The 19,740-nt window shown below is 44.9% G+C and overlaps 1 protein-coding gene and 1 pseudogene across 6 annotated transcripts in view; one reads left to right on the forward strand and one right to left on the reverse strand.

Annotated features, from left to right (window-relative positions):
* The window catches only part of KLHL3 (kelch like family member 3), a 119,945-nt gene that overhangs the window by 29,929 nt on the left and 70,276 nt on the right, over window positions 1-19,740 (forward strand). For 5 of the 6 annotated variants that reach the window (XM_073887812.1, XM_073887814.1, XM_073887815.1 and 2 more), the window contains 2 exons: window positions 2,484-2,590; window positions 13,670-13,791. In XM_073887812.1, coding sequence (XP_073743913.1) covers window positions 2,484-2,590; window positions 13,670-13,791 — 229 coding nt within the window. Of the gene's footprint in view, window positions 1-2,483; window positions 2,591-13,669; window positions 13,792-19,740 lie in introns of those variants that run through there. The other variant, XM_073887816.1, reaches the window with a different exon arrangement.
* LOC112808955 (elongation factor 1-alpha 1-like) overlaps window positions 1-19,740 on the reverse strand; it is a 107,343-nt pseudogene that overhangs the window by 6,371 nt on the left and 81,232 nt on the right.

Genomic DNA, 19,740 nt, shown 5'->3' on the forward strand with positions numbered 1-19,740 from the left:
AATGAGAGATAGTGAGCACGAGAGGGAGGAGGGTCAGAGGGAGAAGCAGACTCCCCACCGAGCAGGGAGCCCGATGTGGGACTTGATCTCGGGACTCCAGCATCATGACCTGAGCCGAAGGCAGTCGCTTAACCAACTGAGCCACCCAGGCGCCCCGAGGAATTCTTAATCTCAGGAAACAAACTGAGGGTTGCTGGAGTGGTGGGGGGGGTGGGAGGGATGGGGTGGCTGGGTGATGGACACTGGGGAGAATATGTGCTGTGGTGAGCGCTGTGAATTGTGTAGGACTGTTGAATCACAGACCTGTACCTCTGAAACAAATAATACGTTATATGTTAAAAAAAGAACATAGTAGGAAGGGAAAAATGAAGGGGGGGAATTGGAGGGGAAGACGAACCATGAGAGACTATGGATTCTTAGAAACAAACTGAGGGTTCTAGAGGGGAGGGGGGTGGGGGGATGGGTTAGCCTGGGGATGGGTATTAAAGAGGGCACGTTCTGCGTGGAGCAGAACACCCAGTGTTATACGCAAACAATGAATCATGGAACACTACATCAAAAACTAATGATGTAATGTATGGTGATTGACATAACATAATAAAAAAAAACTAGCCTGTTCTCAGATGGCATTTGCAATCTTATTTGGTCCCCATGGCCAATGGACATCCGCTAAGAAAGATGAGAATGCTGTGGTGAGATTGTTTGTCCATGTTCTCATAGCCAGTTAGGGGCAGAGCCAGTTCTCTTCCCAGCTGAGCTGGTTTATTCTGATAAAATTTATATTTAGAGCCTGCTGTCCACTGTAGGGTGAGGTCTCATCCCCAGGTTTTGCCTCTTGCCACTCAGAGGTCTCCCCCTTCCCAGAAGCCCCCTCATGGGGACTTTATTCTTTTTACCTTTCCCTCTTGGGGCTAACTTATCTTCTGTTGTTTTCCCTTTCAGAGTATCAGCCAATCATGAGTCATTATGGTAGTATATCCAGAGTCAGCACTAGATTCAAGACTCAGCCTTCTGTGGTTTTGGGCCACCTCTCTGAACATCATAGATCATCTGGCATTTATAGCTCCAGCCTTTTCAGGCCTTGTGATTCTGTTTCTCTGATAAGCAGTCTTGGACTAATGTCTGAATAGTTGGCAAAGGTTTAATATGCGACACCAGGGCTGACAAATAGGTAGCTTCTATTCCATCAGTTGATCCTGGCAGACATTATATTCATCTTATTGGTCTCACATGGAACCTAGTCATGACTCAGACCTCTCAGCCTAGTGTAGTGCAGTAAGTAACCACTGCCACTGGATTGCAGTTGACGTGTGTTTGTCCTGTCTTCCCTCCCACCTCCAGTGCTTCACTCTGAAGGAGGGATTAGTGGTGACCGGGTTACCTTGGATGTTAGGAACATGGGTTCTGGGATTTAGCTACCTCCATTCAAATCTTGTTTCCACTGCTCCCGTTTTGTATGAACTTGAGAAAATTACTTAACTTCTCTGGGCCACAGTTTCCTTTTTTGTAATATGGAACATAATATAACCCTATCTTTTGGGGTTTTAGAGAGGAATAAATGAAATATTAGGTATAAAAAAGTGCTTAGAACAGTGCCTAGCACAAATAACTTAATAAATGTTAACTATTGGAAGGCTGGTGGAAGAAAAATTCTTGGGTTGAAATGGTCTTGGGGAACCCTTTCAATCCTTCAAAGTAGTCTAATATTCATTCTGTCTACGAGTGTGGATTGATCCCTTTTCAGAGTTTATTCATTTACTCATTTATTTAGTAAAAACTTAGGGCTTTCTATATGCTAGGCTTGCAGCCAGGTGTTTAGGATATAACAGTAAACAAGTCCTTTTCAGAGGGCACAGTGTAGTGGGGATGACAAGTAAAAAGGCACTTACAGGATCCTTAATAATTGCAAGGATTGGAGTTTGCACAGGGTCTTCAGGAGTAACCTTCTTGGTGATAATGTTAAATCTGGGTGGGAAGCTGAATACTTGAGGCCTCCAGACCTGGCTCGCCTCTTACCAGTATTTCATAGATATTGGATCCCCTGGGGGATTGTTAATACTTGTTCTCACTGGTGGCACAGCTCGGTGGCATGCTCCTTGGCATTCAGCCAGTCACCCAATGCATAGCCCCAGGCTTTCCCCCTTGCTCTCTGAGCTGCTGTCCTCCCCCCCTCACCATCTCAGTCAGAGTTGCTGGAGTTGAGGAGCAGAGATGTGAAGACAAATGAAGGAGACCTGAATTGGCAGCTACAGGGTAGTTGGATCTCTGTGTGTGCCTTAGGAAAGCATGAATACCCGACTTATCAGGGACTTGGAAAAGTCGATGAGTTCATCCCCCTTGCCTTAACTCGGCATGGCAAATGTCTGTGACAGCCTTGTATGGTGGCAGCGTGGAATCTGGGTGGAAGAAAAACATACCCTTGTGTGGCTGGGGGTGGGCATTGGTGCTGTGACCCATGCTTTCCCCTCACTGGTGTTTTACAGTAAACAGCTGTTGTGTGACGTGATGATTGTGGCGGAAGATGTCGAGATAGAAGCCCACCGTGTGGTCCTGGCAGCCTGCAGCCCTTACTTCTGTGCAATGTTCACAGGTACGGTGAGGGGCAAACAATAACCCACAGTTTCGGGCCCTCAGCCCCGCTGAGGGATATTTCGGGTGGTGGCATGAGGGGAGGGCGGAAAGAGAATGCTGTGACACTATGAGGAGCTTCTGTGTGCCAGAGACTATGTTTTGCACCATGGAGGACTTGATGCAACCAGCCTGGCATGCAGCCCCTTGCCCACTCTGAGGAAAGAAGAGGTAGAATCAGAGGTTATTAGTTCTCAGACTTTGGCATGCACATCATAATTGTGTAGGGGAGCTTTTCGACGTGTAGGCTCTTGGGCTCATCCCCATGCCTCTGATCTTCCATTTTGCAGATGGGAAACACTAAGGCCGAGAAAAGGGAAGGGACTTGCCCCAGGTCACACAGTAAATGAGTGGAACTTGGTTTCTTGATGCCTGGCCCTATGCTGGACTAGCTTGTCCTTCCCTAGCCATTCCTACCAGACAAGGTCTTCGAACCTCCTTGGGCCTTTACAGGAGTATGGAAGAGATTTGGGAGAAGTGATGGTGGGGCTTGGAGGGGAGAGTAAGACAGGAATTTTCATCATCTGGCATTCAGTTTCAGCACCTTTGCCAACTTTCTAGAGAGTCCCTGCTTCCTGTACATGCCAAATAGCCCTGTCCAACTAGTTCACATGTGAGACTGAATTCCTTGAAACCCGTGGGTGGAACTTCCTGTCTGTAGTACCTCACAGTACCTCCCCTGCGCCATAAATCACTGCTGACCGAGGGCCAGCTGGGCTGGGTGAGACCCTCGGACTGGGTCAGGTGTCCCTTCCCACGATCGCCAAGTACCCAGTGCTGCTTTTGAGCATGGTCACCATCCCTCTGTGTTCTTGTTTGTTTCCTGGGGTCTGCTGTGCCCGTGCTCGGGCGTTTGGTGTATTGGCTGCTTCTCATCCTGCAGTTTTTTTAGTTTTTAATTTTTTTAAAAGATTTTATTTGTCAGAGAGAGAGAGGGAGAGAGAGGGCATGCACAAGCGGGGGGGGGGGCGGCAGGCAGAGGGAGAAGCCGGCTCCCCTCTGAGCAAGGAGCCCAGTGTGGGACTCGAACCCAGGACCCTGGGAGCATGACCTGAACCGAAGGCAGATAGATGCTTAACAGACTAAACCACCCAGGCATCCCTCATCCTGCAGTTTACTGCTCAGGTGTCTCCTCTGAGAGGCCTCCTCCGACGACCCTTGCCATAGTTCCCCACTATATATTTTTTCATAACATTTATCCCGGTCTGAAAATCTTGTTGTTGGTTGTTGATGTGTTTTTTTATCTTTCTCTCCTCACTAGACTGTAAGCTCCATGAAGACAGAGGTGTTGTTTACTATCACATCCTAAGCATCTGGTACACCGTAGGAGTCAGATGTTTTTTAAATGAATGAATGAAATGTCTCCACAGTTGTTGGGTGAGCTTTGAGCATTTGAGCACCATGTCTTATCACAGTTGAATCCTCAGAGCCAACCACAGGGCATGGTGTTTAGGAGAAGTAAATAAATAAAGTTTGAAAGAATGAATGTGGGCTTGCTAAGAATGGGTGAGTGCAAGCACCCAATTTTTGCTGAATCCTGGGTGAAAGTGGTTCTAGTTGGGGGTGACTTAGCACTTGTGTTTTGAGAGTTCCTCGCCTGGGGCTCACTGTTGGCTTATCGTGTGAAGGAGCTGGTCTCAACTTGGAGCTAAGCCTCTACTAAGCAGACCAAGACACTCTTACCTCACTGTGAGCCTTGGGCTGGGAATTAGTAGCCTGGAAAATGTGGCTTAGAAAACCAGCTAATTTTACTACCTGGAAGGTTTGAGCTGCATTCTCTTTGGCATAGTTTCATACTCTAGTAGTAAGGTTTTTATTTCTTTGTTCCCCTCTCTCCTTTCTCCATCTCTCTGTCTTTAAAATAATTCATTTTGTTTGTAATAGTTACTTAGCTGCCCCTTCACTAAGTAGCTCTGCCAGTCCTTCTTCTCTTGCCTATGTGGCTTGGAAGGTCCAGTGTTGAGAGAGGAAATCTGTTTGGAATTGTAGTTTTGGCTCCACTTGTGGCTAATGAGCTTGCCTCTGGTGTAGTGGAAGTGCCTAACCAAAACAAGGTGATTCTGTTAACAGATAGAAAAGATACTTCTGGAGCAGATCTTGGAGTTTAGTCATTGAAGGGAGGGAAAAAATCAAGAAGAAAACAGTCTAATGTGATGCCCAGCTCAAATCTTCTGTTGAGTCTGGTTACTGTCCATCCTTGTATCCTTCCCTATATCTAGCCAGCCAGCCAGCCAGCCATCTGCCCGTCTCTCCACCCACCCATCCATCTACCCATCTAAATACTACTCACATATGTTCATTGCAGGAAAAAAAAAACAGGAAAAATGTAGACAAGCCAAAAAACAAAAATAAAAAATTACATGTAATACAACATATAGATAAGATTATAGTTTATATCCTTTCAGACTTTATATTTGTAAATATATACAGATACAAAATCATTTTTAAAATATTTATTGAGAGAGCACGAGTGGGGGGGTGGGGGCGTGGAGAAGCAGGCCCCCTGGTGAACAGGGAGCCCGATGTGGGGCTCGATCCCAGGACCCTGAGATCATGACCTGAGCTGAAGGCAGATGCCTAACCAGCTGAGCCACCCAGGTGCCCCCAAAATAAATTTTTAATATAAATTCCTTTTGTATATACACAGTTGACGTAATGTGTATACTTAAAAAAAAATTGCTGTTCATCACCCTGCAATGTTCTCCCCACTGCCTCTTTGCCTGTCTAACTCCTTTTCATCTTTCATTACTCTTGAAGCAGCACTTCCTCAGGTCGGCTTTCCTATGATCCCCTTGGATTAGGTTAAATTCTTTTGCTATTTATTCTTATGATACTTTGTGCTTGTCTTTAGTATTAGTGCTTATCTCATTATTTCCTCAATATTTGATTGCCCTGGTCAGTCAGTTAAGAACTGTACCTGAATTCACTGCTGTGTCCCTACTGCCTGACATGATCTTCCATGTAGTAGATGCTCAATGAAAATTTGCTTAATTGAACCAGCAGTATATGGTCAATATATTTTCACGTCAGTGAAATCACATCTACATCATCATTTTAATGGCTTCATAAGATTCCATTATATATATCCTAATTGAAAATCCATTTCCTGTTTGGTTAGAAAATATAATTCTTTCTAATATTTTGCTATTATAAATGATACTGTAATGGGTATCTTTGCCTCTTAATCTTATTTACCTTCTGAATATTTCCTTAGCATAGATCCCTAGAATAAGGGTGTGCACATTTTGAAGACTTGTGAGACACATGCCAGAAATCCACAGTTCTTGGAACAGTTGTACCAGCTTATACTTCCATCAGCAATATATGAGATTTGTGTATTTTTCAAGGCCACTTGATTTTGCTTAAACCTTGATAAACAGGTACAGACAAAAAGTAACATGGTAAAATTTTGTTCTGATGATCAGGTTCAGCTTCAAAATCCATAAATTTAGTCATGAAAAGGCCCAGCTGACTCTCATTAAGTCCATTTCTATCAGCATGTTTAAGGCCAAAATGAAAAGGAAATACTCGTGACATTCTTCTGACTGGAGTAGTGTGATTACGATCTTTTTACTCGGGCTTAACGTGTTTTTATTTTTTTGTCCTCTGAGTTCATATCACCCAAGTGTCCCAGATATCAGCTCTGTTCCTTGACCATGTCCTGCCTAGAATAACATGGAATAAATGTGAAACGGGTCTGAGTGCACACAGGAGAGTGTGGAGAGGCAATCAGCTTGTGGGAAGATCTGGGATGGGCCGTCACTCAAACGGTCCAGCACTCCTTTAGCATAGACATTGGAGAGGCCAGAGATGCTGCATTTTGCCCATCTTTGTCCTGTGAATATGGAATACTTTAGATTCCCCTGCTTCCTCCCTATGTAGCAACTCCATTCCCAGGGAAGCTAATTTTACCCAAACAGCTGAGTCAGTTTTTGTCTTCTTTATTATCATGCCCTTAACTATGGGTTTTATTTACTAGAGTATTTGTACTCCATGTGGGTCCCTACATGTCGTCCAAGTACATTAAAAACAGTCCCCTCTTACGGTGTTAAAGGAACCAAGTTTTATTTTATTTATTTATTTATTTATTTTAATTTAAAAGTCTTTTTTTTTTTAAGATTTTATTTATTTGACAGAGAGAGACACAGCGAGAGAGGGAACACAAGCAGGGGGAGTGGGAGAGGGAGAAGCAGGCTTCCTGTGGAGCAGGGAGCCTGATGTGGGGCTTGATCCCAGGACCCCGGGATCATGACCTGAGCCGAAGGCAGATGCTTAACGACTGAGCCACGAAGGCGCCCCTAAAGGAACCAAGTTTTTTTTTTTTTAAAAATTTTATTTATTTATTCATGAAAGACAGACAGAGAGAGAGAGAGAGAGAGAGAGAGGCAGAGGGAGAAGCAGGCTCCCAAGGAGCAGGGAGCCTGACGCGGGACTCGATCCCAGGACCCTGGGATCATGACCTGAGCCAAAGGCAGACGCTTAACCATCTGAGCCACCCAGGCACCCAAGGAACCAAGTTTTAAAGAATATGTGGGCTCAGGGTATGAACCCCCATTGTCACTTGACCTGATAGAAGTATGGGATTGCTTGCTGTCCTGGGCTCTCTGTGGTTTTTGGAGCTGTCTAGGGACTAGGTCCTAAGGTACAGCCTGAGGATTTAAAGAAGTTTAAGACCTAGTCCTTAAGTCCAGGCCAACATCATCTTTCATGTAATTTCCTCCAGCAACCTTTGAACTGGTCAACCTGCCTCCTGTTTTCTTCCCTCACTCCTAGCCCATTTTCTACACTATAGCTATCACATCTAAAATATCAATCTGATGTATCTCTTAGCTTCTTACAATCTGTCAGGGGCTTTCCATCGCTCTCAGGATGGAGTCTGAACTCCTTGGCATGGCCCACAAGGCCTCCAGTGGTCCAGACCCTGTTTATACCTCCAGCCTCGCCTCCCCATCCCTCCCTTTGCATGCTGTACTTCTACCACATTCAACTTCTTAGGGGCCTAGAACAGGTCATGTTCTTTCTTACTTTTCTTTGCCTGGAATATATATTCTTCCCTCATACTCACCTCTCTTCTGAATAACTATGACTCCTTCTCCAGATCTCATTTTAGATCAACGGTTCTTAACCATTATGAATTAATCTGATGAAAACAATGGACTCTGCCCCCCAAAAACGAATATGGGCTCTTATGTGATCATTTTGATTACAGTTCAGGGTGCAGGAATCCTGCTTAAGAACCCTTTAAGCTGAGCCTTTTTTCTAGTATTTAACATACTTTGTAATTGTTGGTTTACTTGTCTCTTTCTCCACTGGATCAAGCTCCATGAAGGTGAGGGCCATAACTTACTCATCATGGTGTCTTCTGGCCTAGCACAGTGCTTGGCACATAAGGACTGTTTGATACACATTTGTTGAATGAATGAATGAGTGGGTGAATGAATGAATGAAAGAACAAACAAAAGAACGAACAAATACTTGCCCTGGCTTGGATCATGTTCTTTTTGGAAGAACAGTACATACAAGGTACAGATGACAAGTAGACATGGAGGGAGCTAAAAATATGTGCAACTAACAGACATTTTCTGAAAGTTCAGAAACTGAAATTTCTGGGCTGGGCCTCTTGGGAAAAACAGAGGAGGAGGGCTCTTGGGTTGACCTTGAAGATGGAAGGACTTACAGGGTTCATGTTTTGTTTTCTAGAAATATTTTGTCAGAGTAGTGGAAGTGAGGAAAGGAGCAAGAATGACCAAGCCTTTGTTGGTTTCCGCCCTTCAGGAATTGCTGGAGTCCATGGAGTTATGAGATATCAAGAGAAAGCCCCTTTTCTTCCTTCTTTTTTTTTTTTTTTGCTCCAACAAGTATTTTTTTTTTTAAAGATTTTATTCACTTATTCATGAGAGACAGAAGAAGGAGAGAGAAGCAGAGGGAGAAGCAGGCTCCCAAGGAGCAGGGAGCCCGATGTGGGACTTGATCCCAGGACCCTGGGATCATGACCCGAGCCGAAGGCAGACGCTTAACCATCTGAGCCACCCAGGCGCCCTCCAACAAGTATTTTTTAAGTGCTTGTTATAAGCCAAGAACTTTGTTTGGTGTCGAGGATATTTTGGCAAGTAAGCTTGACAAGATCTCATCCCTCTTGGTTCTTACTTGCCTAGGTCTTACGTACTAAGTTGTCCTTAGAGTTTGGACCAAAGCCTTGTTTGGGAATACTTTTATCAAGGTCATTATTTAGGGTGAGGTTTCAATTACACAGGGATTTATGAGAAATGAAATGCAGTCTATAGTTAGGCCAAGATGCAAATCCCAGCCCTGTCTCTCGCTAGCTATATGCAAATACCTTTTGAAATGCCAGTTCTTTAATTTGTAAAATGGAAATAATATCTACCTTCTGGAGTTGTTACAAGGATTAAATGAAATAATGTGTGTAAACCCTTAGCAGAGGTCCTGACACACAGTAGTAGCTATTATTGCTACCATTTTCAGAGTCTGTTTAAGCTGAAGCCTTAGTTTAGTGCAGTAATTTCTGCTGGTCTGTAAGAAATACTTAAGATTGGATTTGACAAGTCTGCGTGACTTATACAGGTTTCCAATTTCCTATAAGGGAACTTTCTTTTTTTTTTTTTTAAGATTTTATTTATTTATTTGACAGACAGAGAGAAAAGCAGGGGGAGCAGCAGAGGGAGAGGGAGAACAGGCTTTCCGCAGAGCAGAGAGCCCAACACGGGACTCCATCCCAGGACCCTGAGATTGTGACCTGAGCCGAAGGCAGACGCTTAACCGACTGAGCCACCCAGGCGCCCCTATAAGGGAACTTTCTTAAAACATAGGTTTTGTTTTTGAGGCCATGGTCTTTCTTTCACATGTTTTTTTTTCTCCCTTGTTTATTGAAGTTCTAAGTATTTAATACAGAAAATTAGAAACTTCAAAGTCATGTTAAAGAAGCAGGAAAAATATCTCCCAAAGTTCCACCATCTAGAAAATTGTGTCTTAATGTTTGCTGTACATTTGACTAATAAGAAAACCCCAGAAAAATAAAACTTTTGACCATATATACTAATATTTTCATATAATTTTAGGAGTTTCCACTTGTTTACCTCAAAGTTACAAAATTGACTGACTAATATGACTAATATGACTCCCAAGTGCAGATTCCACAGAGAGAAAACAATCAAGCCGGGCTCTGTTTTCACACTCATATAAGGGCTTCTGAATCTCTTGGTTCTTGTGTTCAGGTGCTTCTTTTTTCAGTCTTTATTCTAAGGCCCAAGTTCTTAACCAAAGAATTGACTGTCTGTAATTATCTTTTGCATTACAATTACCAACTGGACTCTTACTGATGAACTTCTTAATAGCTATTTATTTATTTATTTAAAGATTTTATTTATTTATTTGAGAGAGAGCAAGCGCACGAGTTTGGGGGAGGGGCAGAGGGAGAGGGAGAAGCAGACTCCCCACAGAACAGGGAGCCAGATGTGGGACTCGATCCCAGGACCAACTGAGCCACCCAGGTGCCCCCTTAATAGCTATTTAGAGAGATAAGTTGAACTTCTGACTTCCTTGGGTGTGTGTCTTTATTTATGTGTCTTGGAGTAAACTCAAGAGGGAGACTGTGAGAGCCTGTCTAATGGGTGCTGTAGAAATCCACTGTCCTCTCCTGTTTCCTCTTAGCCTCTTTGTGCTGCCTCAGGGCCCTTTATACTTTATACAGGCCTTTTCACTGGCTTCTACCAGCAATCAGAGAGAAGACAGAACAGAGTGGAGGGTTTCTGGTCTACCTGATCTGGCAGCGGAGGGAATGGGCAGGATTCAGAGTGGTTTTCCTCCCTTTCCTCCCTGTTGCAGACTCATTCAAATCTCTGTGTCAGGATGGGAATTGTGGATTGGTGCAAGAATCATGTGCAGCTCTTGCAGCTTGGAGGTGGGCGTCTGCAGCCCACACGCTGTACTGTACTTTATTTTCTTGGCTCCATTGCACAAATTCCACAGAGAGAAAACAACTACCCAGGCTCTGTTTTTGTACTCACACAAGGGCTTCTGAATCCCTGTTTCTTGCAGTCCAGTTGCCCTTTATTTCAGTCTACAAAGACTCATGTCTAGCCTGTCTCTTCCTTCTGAAATCAGCAGCGTTTGTTGAATGAGCCTGGCTATAATAAACCCATGTGCTGTCTAGAGAGCACAGGCTGAGCTAAGGGTCCTCAGGACTGCAGATGTGGTGCCACGGCTGCCCTAGTTCACAGGCTCTGTCCTTTCTTTGTTGGATTATTATCAGAGCCTCCCAACTGTTTTCCCTGCCTCTGATCCAGCTTCCACCATGTGTCCAAAATTTCATTCAGAAATGCCCATCTGTTGATGTCATTCTCCGTTTATAACCTTTCAGTGGTGCTACACTTAGGAGAAAGTCCAACCTCATTTGCATGGCTTACAGGGCTCTGCAAGGCTTGGCCCCTGGTTACCTCTTCAGCTTCCTCTCACTGTCACCCCGGACCAGCCTCTCACTGTTCCCCAAATTTATCCTTTTGGCACTTTCTTGCCTTTACACCTAAGGTTCTTACCTCCAGCTCATGCTCCCTCATCTTTGCTGCCTGTGGAAATACCCAGCTTCAATGTGACCTCCTACTAGGATGACTTCCCAGGGTTGGCTGCTCCATCTTCTGCATTCTTGGGATTTATTATAGAGTAGTGAGTATGAGTGTGGGCTCTAGGGTTCTACTCCCTGGGTTCAGTCCCAGCCTGGCCCCTTCCTAGATGTGTGACTGGACAAAATGAATACCCACCCTCCTGTGCCTCAGTTTCTTCATCTGTAAAATGGGAGATAATATTAATGAAATTCATGAGTGGTTGTGAAGATTGAAAGAGGCTCCACTTTCTTTTATTTTTTAATTTAATTTTATTATGTTATGTTACTCACCGTACATTACATCATTAGTTTTTGATGTAGTGTTCCATGATTCATTGTTTGTGTATGATACCCAGTGCTCCATGTAATACATGCCCTCTTTAATACCCATCCCCAGGCTAACCCATCCTCCCACCCCCCTCCCCTCTAGAACCCTCAGTTTGTTTCTCAGAGTCCATAGTCTCTCATGGTTGTCTCCCCCTCCAATTCTCCCCTTCATTTTTCCCTTCCTACTATTTTCTTCTTTTTTTTTTAAACATATATAATGTATTATTTGTTTCAGAGGTACAGATCTGTGATTCATCAGTCTTACACAATTCACAGTGCTCACCATAGCACATACCCTCCCCAATGTCCATCACCCAGCCCCCCCATCCCTCCCAGCACCCCACCACTCCAGCAACCCTCAGTTTATTTCCTGAGATTAAGAGTCTCTTATGGTTTGTCTCCCTCTCTGGTTTCATCTTGTTTCATTTTTCCCTCCCTTCCCCTATGATCCTCTGTCTTGTTTCTCAAATTCCTCATATCAGTGAGATCATATGATACTTGTCTTTCTCTGATTGACTTATTTTGCTTAGCATAATACCCTCTAGTTCCATCTACGTCATTGCGAATGGCTAGATTTCGGTTTTTTGATGGCTGAGTAATATTCCATTGTGTATATATACCACATCTTCTTCATCCATTCATCTGTTGATGGACATCTTGGCTCTTTCCATAGTTTGGCTATTGTGGACATTGCTGCTATAAACATTGGGGTGCACATACCCCTTCGGATCACTACATTTGTATCTTTGGGGTAAATACCCAGTAGTGCAATTGCTGGGTCCTAGGGTAGCTCTATTTTCAACTTTTTGAGGAACCTCCATACTGTTTTCCAGAGTGGCTGTACCAGCTTGCATTCCCACTAACAGGGTAGGAGGGTTCCCCTTTCTCTGCATCCTTGCCAACATCTGTCGTTTCCTGACTTGTTCATTTTAGCCATTCTGACTGGTGTGAGGTGGTATCTCATTGAGGTTTTGAATTGAATTTTGATTTTGATTTCCCTGATGCTGAGTGATGTTGAACACTTTTTCATGTGTCTGTTGGCCATTAGGATGTCTTCTTTGCAGAAATGTCTGTTCATGTCTTCTGCCCATTTCTTGATTGGATTATTTGTTCTTTGGGTGTTGAGTTTGATAAGTTCTTTATAGATTTTGGATATTAGCCCTTTATCTGATATGTCATTTGCAAATATCTTCTCCCATTCTGTCGGTTGTCTTTTGGTTTTGTGGACTGTTTCCTTTGCTGTGCAAAAGCTTTTTATCTTGATGAAGTCCCAATTGTTCATTTTTGCCCTTGCTTCCCTTGCCTTTGGCGATGTTTCTAGGAAGAAGTTGCTGCGGCTGAGGTCGAAGAGGTTGCTGCCTATGTTCTCCTCTAGGATTTTGATGTATTCCTGTCTCACATTTAGGTCTTTCATCCATTTTGAGTCCCATTTTTGTGTGTAGTGTAAGAAAATGGTCCAGTTTCATTCTTCTGCATGTGGCTGTCCAATTTTCCCAACACCATTTGTTGAAGAGACTTTTTTCCATTGGACATTCTTTCCTGCTTTGTTGAAGATTAGTTGACCATAGAGTTGAAGGTCCATTTCTGGCTCTCTATTCTGTTCCATTGATCTATGTGTCTGTTTTTGGAGGCACCACTTTCAAGTGCTTAGTCACAGTTAGCACTCAGTAAATGTTACTTTGTATTGTTGTTATACTGGTACTTTGTATATATCTCTATTAAGCTCAAATCATCTCATATATTTTTATATATCTGCTGTGCTAGACCATGTGCTCTTTGAGGACAGGTGCATCTCTTGTTTACTTTCCCTGGCCTTGTGTATATAAGCTTACAGGAAATGTTAGTTGAATGAGTTACTGCACACAGATGTGCTTCAAAATGGAAATGGGCGACAGAGTGGGGAATGTTTCAAACTGGTTTGCGGATGATCACAGACCCAAAGTTGGTGTGAACCAGATGTCAGCTGTTTTATACTCCTCTGCACCCGAATCCTTTCTGCTGCCTGCTGGTGCTTTTATGTTGCTAAGACAGGGCAACTTTCTCTGTGAAAGTTAAGCACCAAGTTTGTGTCCGTTCTGGTTTTGTTTTGGACTGTAGGTGACATGTCTGAGAGTAAAGCGAAGAAGATAGAAATCAAGGACGTGGATGGGAGGACGCTGAATAAGCTGATTGACTACATCTATACGGCAGAAATTGAGGTGACCGAAGAGAATGTCCAGGTAAACTCAGCCCCAGCTCACAGCTCATCCCACACTCAGGGACACTGCCTCATTTCACTGAACACTCGAAACAGCTCATTTGGTACCTGGAGAGGAAACGAAAGCTCCAAAGAGGTTAGGTGACTTGCCTTGCATCACATGGCATGTTGATGGGTGAACGACCCTCAAACTCATGCCTGCCTGACTGTGGCGCCCATGCCCTTAACCGCGAAGCCGTGATACCTCTGAATGAGCTTGGGCCCCGAGCACAAAGTATCTCATGTTGGTTCAGACTCTGGGTGAAGGAAGAACTAAAAGCCTGGTTGACCCCACTTATCCCCAGTCATCATCTCATCTCAGGGATTCTCAGTACGGATTGTGAGGCTGTTAAACATTTTTCCTGTTTCAACATTAGTCAACCGGGTTTCTCTGAGCGCTCATGCTCAGAGATGGAGGTGCCAAGCACCAGGTCTGAGCCTCAGCAGGGGTGTGTGGCTGCCTTTTCCTCCTTTTGCTGCCTCGCCCTCATCCTTGGCAATCTGGAGCCTTGAAAAGAGGAGCCAAAGACACTGTTTCACCCAAAGATGTGCATCTTTACTGTGGGGACACGACGCAGCATCGACATGCTTCAGTGGGGAAGATGGTTGAGGGTGTGGCCCACTCTGGAGGCCTCCAAAGCCCTGGGTTAAACCCAGACACAAGACAGACTTTCTTGTCATTAAGGGCCTTACTATTTCAGTAAAGTGCTGGAAGTTGCAGGGGATATGAAGGATTTTTCTTTTCTTCTTCTTTTAAAAGCACAGTTCTACCTATTCCCCTTATCCAGAATGACCACCTCCTTTACCAGGATTATGGTTATTTGGGAGGCTAAATTGGTCATCATTTATTCATTCAATTCAACCCGAATGTTTGAGTACCTGTTATATGCCAGGCACTTTGTTGGGCACAGTGATTGTGACAGGAGCAGAGGCTACTCCATTGCCTGCTGTCATGCAGTTTGTGGTCTAGGGGTGAAGACAGATGCTCATCAAATAAGCACACAGTAATGTCTGTGCACAAATTGTGGTAAGTCCTTTGAGGGAAGGGAACATGATAAACACTATCGGGGGGACTCAGTCTGGATGGATGAGGTGATCTGGAAAGGGCTTTTATGGGAGATAGGATTTAAGCTGTGGCCAGCCCATGAGTGGGAGTTAGCTTGGTGTGGTGCAGGGTACTGGTGAGGGTGAAGGGGACATGGTGCAGGCAGGTTGGGGGTGTGAGGTGCCCTGCATTTGGTCCTGCAGAGCCTGCCTCTCAATAGAGCCTGCCTTTGTCTCTGCCTCTGGACAGACTCTTGGATTGTTCAGTGATCTAATAATCCCCTGCCCTTTTAAAAATTGAGGTATATTTTATACACAATAAAACACATAGCCATCCCCTTTTGTTTCTGGTCTTTTTCATCCAGAATGGAGTGGGCAGCGGAGTGCTCACATCTTAGGTCTAGGAGAATTGAAACAGCAGAATAACTTTTGGGCAGTGAGTGCAGAGTTAATTTGGTATAAAATGAGTATAGTGCATGTGCTGGAAAAACATGTTAAGTCGATGATGGTTATATCGTCATCACATTAATGTTCACTTGGATACTTTAAAAAGTTCTGTAAATGTTGAGATTTACAAGATGCAAAAAATTACATCTTTTGCAACTATGAAAAATGCTAGATGTCAACCTAAAAATGTGCAGGGGGTAAATAATTTTTAAAAATCTTGCATTAGGGTCTAATCAATAACTTTAAAAAAAGATTTATTTATTTTAGAGAGAAGAGGGGGAGGACAGAGGGAGAGAGAGTCTCACGCAGACTCTGTGCTGAGTGCAGAGCCCGATGTGGGGCTCAATCTCATGACCCCGATATCACGACCTGAGCCAAAACCAAGAGTCAGGTGCTCAACCAACCGTACCACCCAGGCACCCCTAATCAATAACTATTAATCCTATAGTGTGGTAGGCAGAGTAATGACCCCCCCCAACAAACGTCCTAATTTCTGGAACCTGTGAATATGTCAGGTTAACTGTCAAAGAGGAATTAACCTTGCAGTTGGAATTAATGTTGCTGATCAGCAGAATGGGGAGATTACCTCGGATTATCCGGGTGGGGGGACGTGTAGTCACAGCGGCTCTCTGAAGTGGAAGGGGGAGGGGGGATAAGGAGAACCAGAGAGATGTGACCCGACAGAGGCTCAACTTGATGTTTCCCTCTCTGAAGACAGGGGAGCCATGAACCAAGGAATGTGGGTGGCCTCTAGAAGCAGGAAAGGCAAGGAAACATTCTCTCTTAGAGCCTTCAGAAGGAATGCAGCCCTGTTTTTTTTTTCCTAAGATTTTATTTATTTTTATTTGAGAGAAAGAATGAGAGAGAGAGAGAGCACATGAGAGGGGGGAGGGTCAGAGGGAGAAGCAGACTCCCCGCTGAGCAGGGAGCCCGATGTGGGACTCGATCCCGGGACTCCGGGATGATGACCTGAGCCGAAGGCAGTCGCTTAACCAACTGAGCCACCCAGGCGCCCCGGAATGCAGCCCTGTTTACACCTTTATTTCAGTCCAGGGAGACCCATTTGGGACTTAGGACTTCCAGAAGTGTCAGAAAATGAATTTGTGTTGTTTTAAGCCACTAAGACAAAATCAACCTCCCCCTCACCCCCCAGAAAACCCACAACACTGTGAGGTTGTAGATCGTAAGATTGGAACCAGCTTTTTCTTCCCTTTTTATCATATCACGAGTAGTACCTCCCCCCACCCCGTGAAGAACACGTGAAGAACAAAGTGTTTACAAACTTGGATTATTAGAAGATGTTCCACTCTGGATCCTTATTGCCTGGCTGGGTGTTGATCTTTGCAGCGTTGGTCTAACCCAGTGGTAGTGTGTACAACACGGTGTTCTTAAGGCAGGAGCAACAGACTCACGAGAGGACTGTGTAGAACCTGCCTTCACTGTTGCTTCTGGTAAAACTACTTTATAGGGGGAGGGCGGGGGTCCAGAGTGAAGATGTGCAGGTTCAGAGGGAGAAGTAGTAGTGATGAGGCAGGAGTTGAGTACGGATGGAGGCCTGGCCCCACGCCTTAGCCCCGCCACTGATGGGCAGAGTGCTCTTACTGTAGCCCTGTCCCCCTGCAGGGTGTCAGTTTCCCCAGCTATACAGTGAAGGCATGGGTCTCCGCGAGCTCTGGCCAGAGGAGACACTGTGTCAGCTTCTGATTTGTGTTCCCTCTTCTACCGGAGCCTCTCTGATACCCCCACTAATAGCCTGCCTCAAGGATCAGTTTTCATAATAGTACCCATTCTGTTGGGTGGTCCTGAGTCAGACTGTCTGCATTCAAATCCTGGCTCCACCATTTTCTAGCTGTGAGACGCTAAGCAAGTTACTTAACCTTTCTGTGCCTCAGTGTTTTCATCTGTAATATGGGCATAATACTAGCACTTAATCTCAGAGGGTTGGTGTGAGGATTAAATGGATTAATACAGGTAAAAGCCTTAGAACATTGCTCCTCTGTGCTGGCAGAGGTATGGGCACTCTGAGCACAGAGACCCTGTCACTAAGGAGCACATGGTCTGAGGCTGGAGACAGATGGCTAAGCACCTTGGTCCTCTCCGCTGTGGTAGGGCCAGGGTGGAGGTACCCAGGACGCAGGGAATGGCCGATGCTACCTTGGTGAGGATCGTCAGCAGGGCAGCCTCACTGAGGAGGTGTTGTGTGGGCCCCATCTTGAAGGAAGACCTTGAGGTCAGGCTTTCCTCCTCTGCCCACATGTCTGTGTGCCCACTGGTGTATAAGCCCCTTGAGGGGCCAGCTGTGTTCATGTGTGGGGGGGGCGTGGGGAGGGGGGCATGTGCAGGGGCTCCACTGTGGGGCACAAGGCAGAACTCAGGGAACCGTGCATTACTCGGCATCAGTGAGATATACTAACTATTCGTTTACCTTGTTCCTCCGCACTTTAAAATGTGGTTTGGTTGGGCTGACCTGGGGGAAAACGAAACTTAAAAGGTTGAGAAGAGAAAGTTGGGATCAGATTGTGGCTGCTTCTTCATGCTGTGATGTATCTGCTGAGGCAGTTGCTCACAAGCTAGGAAGACACCCTTTGTCGAGGATTTGGTGCACCGCGGAGGAGAGCATGGAGGCACCGGGGCTCCCCTGAAAGCCTGAGAAACAATGGTCAGAGATTTGGGGCTTGGTTAAATGGCTTGCAGAGCTCCACCCTTAAGTCCTTCCCAGCCACTCTTACCCTGGAGAGACGTCATTGCCCTTCCATGGTGGAGGTAACTGCCATCAGAGCTGACGCTTAGTATTACTGGTTGTAAGCCAAGCATGTGTTGGTCACTTCATGTGCATTATTTCACTTAATTTCATCACTACCAAACGAATATTCTAATATGGTCCTTCTTTTACAGTTGAAGAAGCTAATGCTCCCGAGTGGTTAAATAGGTAGAAGCTTTGGGGTTTGAATCCTGCTCTCTCCACCTCACTGTGCTCTGTTGATGTGGTGAACTTGAGTTTCTTTTTAAATCAAGGATCAGAATCTTGACTCCAGCTCATGATAATCAATAATAATAAAACCTAATTCAGCTGAGCCCTCCCTGTGCACCAGGTTGCCTGCTTTAAATGTATTATCTCATTTGATTCTTGCAACAAGCCTTGAAGGCAGTACCATTATGGTCTTTATTTTATTGTCCAGGTGGCAGAGCACAGAGAGGTTAAGTAATTTGCCTTTAGTCACATGGCCCGTAAGTGGAGAAGTCAAGATTCTAAGGGACACTTTTTTTTTTTCTTTTTTTTTTTTAATTTTTTTATTGTTATGTTAATCACCATATATTACATCATTAGTTTTTGATGCAGTGTTCCATGATTCATTGTTTGTTCATAACACCCAGTGCTCCATGCAGAACGTGCCCTCCTCAATACCCATCACCAGGCTAACCCATCCCCCCACCCCCCTACCCTCTAGAACCCTCAGTTTGTTTTTCAGAGTCCATCATCTCTCATGGTTCGTCTCCCCCTCTGACATACTCCCCTTTTCTTCCTCTCCTGTTATCTTCTTCTTTTCCTTTTTTCTTAAAATATGTTGCGTTATTTGTTTCAGAAGTACAGATCTGTGATTCAACAGTCTTGCACAATTCACAGCGCTCACCGTAGCACATACCCTCCCCAATGTCTATCACCCAGCCACCCCATCCCTCCCACCCCCAACCACTCCAGTAACACTCAGTTTGTTTCCTGAGATTAAGAATTCCTCATATCAGTGAGGTCATGTGATACATGTCTTTCTCTGATTGACTTATTTCACTCCTAAGGGACACTTTTAATCACAGCAGTGCTAGTTTGTTAGCTCTCCTGCTCATCTCCGGACCGCTTTCCCTCTCCCTCCTTTCTTCCCTCCCCCACTTTCTTTTTTGTTCTTTTTTTTCAACATATTTTTATTTAACAATGTTTCTGTGCCAGGCCTCATGCCTGGTGTTGGCAGAGACTGACCCACTGTGTGGCTGGAGCCTTAGGCCTGTCACCTGGCCCTCTGGTTGGTGTCTCCCTCCCTCTAGGCATGGCCCTGCCTCCCTGAAATTCCAGGAGTCGGTGCTTTCTGAGGCAGGGCATTTCCTTTTGTTTTTGTTAGAGGAAACAAACTCAGTGACGGGATATCCTCTGCTGTGTTTTCATGTTATCCGAGGGAGAGAAAAAAAACAAAATGGGGCCTGCTCGTGGAAAATGGAGGGGAGGCCATTTGCAAGCTGGAGAGAAACCTGTAAACATTCTGCTGAGGGTCATTCTAGAGCCTGTCTTCCCAGAACTGAAATGCTGGGGTGGCAAGGGGCAAGCTGAAAGCTTTTTGACCTCGAGTCTTCTTGCATCCCCGTGGTAGTTCCAACCAGCAGCTCCTCCAGTATTGGCCCCCTCCTTCCAGGCGCCAAGCGGGACTGCCCCAGTGATTCCACCAAGCTGAGG

This window comes from Callorhinus ursinus, unplaced genomic scaffold (genome assembly GCF_003265705.2).
Source record: "Callorhinus ursinus isolate GAN/ISIS: 27379988/994484 unplaced genomic scaffold, GSC_fseal_2.0 scaffold83, whole genome shotgun sequence".
In the NCBI taxonomy this organism is placed as follows: Eukaryota; Metazoa; Chordata; class Mammalia; order Carnivora; family Otariidae; genus Callorhinus; species Callorhinus ursinus.